Source organism: Anopheles aquasalis, chromosome 2 (genome assembly GCF_943734665.1).
Source record: "Anopheles aquasalis chromosome 2, idAnoAquaMG_Q_19, whole genome shotgun sequence".
Taxonomy (NCBI): domain Eukaryota; kingdom Metazoa; phylum Arthropoda; class Insecta; order Diptera; family Culicidae; genus Anopheles; species Anopheles aquasalis.
The window spans coordinates 3,550,001-3,555,000 of NC_064877.1; the positions used below are offsets into that span (position 1 = coordinate 3,550,001).

Genomic DNA, 5,000 nt, shown 5'->3' on the forward strand with positions numbered 1-5,000 from the left:
ATCAAATCATTACAATCCTTTTCATAAAAAAAACCTAGTCGACTATGAACCCTTTATATCCCCGATACTCAATCGCCACGTGTCCAACGAATCATAATATTTGCTATCATAACCAGCTGGCCGCTTATGCCATGCGGTGCAGGACAATAGATAAACATTCACAACCCTTTCCTTCCATTCGTCAATCATCACTTATTAATGTTGGCGCATCCATTACAGAATTCCAGGACGCTTCTAAAATGGATGACTAGCGAGAATCGACTGCAAACATCGGCTTATGAAAACAGTTACGACTTGTAACAGTAAAACACAAAGCTCATCACGGTATTCCCACGACGCGTTGTTTTATTTATTTGAGTTTTTCCAAAAGATATTTTCAGGCAAATGTTGTGCTGTTTATGTAAATGTGTTATTGATGGATGAGCTTTTGCTTTGATTAACATTATTTTAGTGAAAGATTAACAGGAACTGGGGCTGAGAAGCGGAACTCAAAAGAAAGCCCCATCGGAAGGCAAGCGCTCCTGCTCGCAAGTGATACACTCACTCTCTCTTTAGCTAATTAAAACCAGTTGCATCCTGGCGATGGCGCTAAGGAGCGTGCGGTTTCCTCGACTTTGCCGCCGGTTGCACTCTGGTTTCTTTTCCCACGCCAGCACCCGCAACGAATCAGGAGCGAATTATGCAAATCCCGGTGACACTGTGTACCTAACTTGCTAACGGGCTAATAAACGACGGTTCTCGACTTATTAAATTCGCACACGCTCGATCGCACTCGCTCCCTCTCACGGTCGCTTATTCGCTCACTCGCTCACTCGCTCTGGTTGCCAACAACGGGGAAATTGTGCCACCCAGAGCGCCTGAGCCTGGAAAAGCGGTCGGAGAAATGGAAGCTTGCCGCTCATCAAGCTGCTTGCAGGCGCCAGCTAGCTGTCCTGTTCTCGGCTTCGGTGCTGGGCCATTTTTCAACCACGCCTCTTCGAGATGAGTTAAGGAGACGAGTTAATGCTATTTTTGGAGCACCAACTACTCCCTCAGCCCTAAGGAGACGCCACGCGGAACAGAACGCGGTTCTGGCACGCGCAACTGGGCTAAGTGGCCCCAGATTGGAGCACTTTGGAGCGGCTTGTAAGGGAAGGAGGTCGATGTTCCTTCAGGATCACCCGGAGCCCCGGCACACATTCGCACCGGCACGGTCACACTCGTACACTTTGGCTGATCGTTCGCAAGTGCTAAACATCAAATCTAATCGTCCGAATTGGATAATCGACCATCATGCACCATTGGCGACCTGACACTGTGGTTTGCTCACGATTTGCTCTCACTGACGGCTTGGCTTGACGATCAATATCTCCTTCTCTCTGGCGCTGCGAGCGCGTCTTCCACCGCGAATATGCCAAGATGGCCCTTAACGAGCGGTAATTCTACTGCATCTGCTGCTACCTTCTTGCACTGCTCCTGGACCGGGGCAGCGTGGCCCCGTTATGAACGGTTATCCGTCGATCGAGTCCAGCCAGTGTCGCGTCTTGGATCGTTCCGTCAACATCGCTGCCCAACACAGAGTGTGCTCGGTGCGGTCATCTCCCGTTGATCTTCGCAAAGATCGTTCGTCTTGGATTTACAGTTTGTGATCAGAACATGAGTGTTCTGGCAGAGTGCTAATCTGTATCCGCTTGGGAATCAATCCGGATAACCCTTTGATTCGACGAAACTCCTCCGAAATCGCCAATCGAAATGGTGGGCCTCAATGTGGACGATGTGAAGGTATCGCTGCAGAAGTTTGGACTGTACGATTACGTAGTGTTTCTGCTAATGCTCCTCAGTTGCGTGATGATAGGGATTTACTTTGGATTTCTCAAGAAGAAGGCGAAAAAGGGAGAAGCCGAGGCCGATTACTTAGTGGGCAATCGACAGATGAAGATCATTCCGGTGTCCCTTTCGCTGATCGCAAGGTATGGCCCGCGACGAGATGTTGATTCCTGCAGCGTAATAACGCACGCTCCATTCGATGTTTAGTTTCATTTCGGGCATCTCACTGCTTGGCACACCGACCGAGATCTACGTTTACGGTATTCAGTACATGTACATCGTCGGAGGAGTCATTACAATGGGCTTCGTAATGATGTACTTCTATCTTCCGGTGTTTCACAATCTAAAACTAACTTCTACATATCAAGTGAGTTACATTCGCCACGGCATTAGACGCCATGAAACTTATCGCAAACAATCGTACAATCCTCTTCCAGTATCTGCAAACACGTTTCGACAAACGTATGCGCCTCTTCGGTTCAATTCTGTTCACATTGGCCACGGTAAGTAGCCCTGGGACAGCTGTTATTGTTGTGGTAACGCGTGCTCGCGGCAAGGTCAGCGGTTAAACCCAACCCAACCCGAACGAACCCTACAACTACGCCATTGTTCGGACAATCCGTGCCGGAAACGGTCAATTTACCAATCCACATCCACCGCCCAGTGTGCCATTTTGTTTCCTCTTATCGGGGCGGAGATTGCATGACGGGATTCATGACGTCATGACGCACTAACCCCCGTTCCCTGCTTCACAGATGGCATGGCTACCGATTGTGATCTACGTACCGGCGCTTGCTTTCAATCAGGTCACCGGAATCAATGTCCACCTCATCACACCGATCGTATGCGTCATCTGTATCTTCTACACTTGTGTCGGTGGCCTGAAAGCGGTCGTATGGACGGACGTTATTCAAACCGTGCTCATGTTCGGTGCGATGCTGCTGATTATCATCAAAGGAACACTCGATGTCGGTGGCGTCTCGGTGGTGATGGAACGAGCCAAGGCTAGTGGCCGTATCGAGGGTCCGGATCTGCGCTTCGACATGACCACACGCCATAATATCTACTCGTGTGTGCTCGGTGGTGTTATCTATTGGTTAAAAACGAACGCCGTTAGCCAAAACATGATCCAACGGTATCTCTCGCTGCCGACGCTGAATGCCGCCAAAAGGGCTCTGTGGACGTTCATCTGCGGTACGCTGTTGCTGCTTGCCCTCTGCTGCTACAGTGGATTGCTAATCTACGCCAAGTACTACGACTGTGATCCGCTGACGACCAAACTGGCGAAAGCGAAAGATCAGCTTCTGCCACTGCTTGTGATGGACACGCTCGGTGATTTCCCGGGACTTCCGGGACTGTTTGTGGCGGGAGTTTTCTCGGCCGCACTGAGCTCACTCTCCACCGGTCTCAATTCCATGTCCGCGGTGGTTCTCGAGGATTTCTTTAAACCATTCTCCAACCGACCGCTGACGGAGAAACAAACATCGTAAGACCGCATTCCCATAAGGGACGCCACAGGACCCACATTCCTCTCTTCCTTTCCATTCTAGGATTATAATGAGAGCCGTTGTGGCGGTGTTTGGAGCGATTTGTGTTGGGCTCGTGTTTGTGGTGGAGAAGCTGGGATCCGTTTTACAGCTCTCGATGAGTCTGGGAAGTGTGAGCAATGGCCCGTTGCTGGGAATATTCACCTTGGGTGTGCTAGTTCCGTGGGCCAATGGAACGGTACGTTACAGCTTCGTTTCTGTTCCTTCCATTCGTAACAATCTATTTGTGTCTTTTCAGGGTGCAATCGTTGGAGGAACGGTCGGTCTCGTGGTGATGGTATGGATCTGCCTCAAAGCACAAATGGCCATCGCTACCGGAGAGCTTGTCTTTGAACAGAAACCAGTCGAGACGCAGGGATGCAGTTACCATTTCATCGCGTCCGAACCGATGAGTATGCTTGCGATCAATGCCTCAGCTCCCCCACCGATTGATGTAACGTCAATGTAAGTTTCCATGTATAAGCACACGTTAAGAGAAAGGATGTTAACATGTCCGGCATGAATGTCCCTCCAGTGAACCGGGCTTCGAGTTGTACCGCATCTCGTACCTTTGGTACACGACGCTTGGTGCACTGATAACGATCGTCATCGCCGTAATCGTTTCATTCCTCGTGGGAGCCAACAATCCGGACGAAATGAACCCAAACCTCTTCTCACCCTTCATCCAGCGTATCCTGCAACGACGCCGAATAGCAGCCCGAGGACACCTCGAAATGGTATCCAGTGGCAAGCAAAAGATACGTCAGTGATTGATTCATACGCTACCTAAAAAAGGAAGATAAAATAAGATTCTTTACTACGTAACCGCCTTAAATTGAAATGAAAGAACGCCAGCACGGTTTGGATGAAAGAAATCGCTCGATGGAATGAAGAAGCAAAAACTTCCGCGAATCCCAGAATCCCTCAGGATATCTGCTTCAATTTACGGTTGATTTTTTTTTCGTCCCAGAACTCTCGCGTAGCAACTGGTCACAGATGACGACTAGTATGACCCTCCGCTAGACCACCCTTGGACTATTTTCCAGATGACGTACTGGGTGGCGCACCCAAACGTAACCAAAATACACAAAAAGAACTGAGCAAGAAACTGTTTGAAGAAAAAAAAAAGTCTGGGCTAAATTATTGAAAGATTTACTGGCCCCAGCGTTTGGCGTTACTTACGATCAAGTCCACGGCCCGCACCAAAGAGGAAGTGTTGCAGCAAAAGGGTTTCGGGAAAAGTGAGAGAAAGAGGAGGAAAAATCAAAAACTCGTCACGTCGACTCCTCGAATCTTTTTGCTTGAGTTCACCGGCGGTAAATTGCTTCCTGTGTATTTTTGCATACCATACACCGGCCGGTCGGCCATTTCTAGGACGAAAAGGATTTTTTCCTTGAAGTCATAAAACAAAAAACGATGAAGGAAAGGGAACGAAAGTGCGAAAGGCGAGTGGCCCCTCACAAACACTGCACTGCAGCGTTGTGGCTTCGGTTCGGTGACAAACGGGGAGTTTTCCGTGGCCAGAGGGGAACGGGTGGAACCCGAAAAAAAGGGAGGTGGTGGCTGAGCGGAAAATCAGTTCGCGTGTTATAGGAAGGAGTGGAAAAAAAGATCCGAATTAAAAGTAAATATTTGATATTTCTTCTTCAAGTCTGGCCCGGCATGGCC

General features: G+C 49.2%; 1 protein-coding gene across 1 annotated transcript; it reads left to right on the forward strand.

The window, feature by feature from the left end:
* The first annotated feature begins 1,526 nt into the window (after nt 1-1,526).
* On the forward strand, nt 1,527-4,121 carry LOC126581341 (sodium-coupled monocarboxylate transporter 1). Its single transcript, XM_050244922.1, has 7 exons — nt 1,527-1,949; nt 2,014-2,173; nt 2,244-2,309; nt 2,562-3,292; nt 3,357-3,531; nt 3,592-3,797; nt 3,868-4,121. The coding sequence occupies exons 1-7, from the start codon at nt 1,732-1,734 to the stop codon at nt 4,100-4,102; spliced, it is 1,791 nt and encodes a 596-aa protein (XP_050100879.1). The 5' UTR covers nt 1,527-1,731; the 3' UTR covers nt 4,103-4,121.
* Nucleotides 4,122-5,000: the final 879 nt, after the last annotated feature.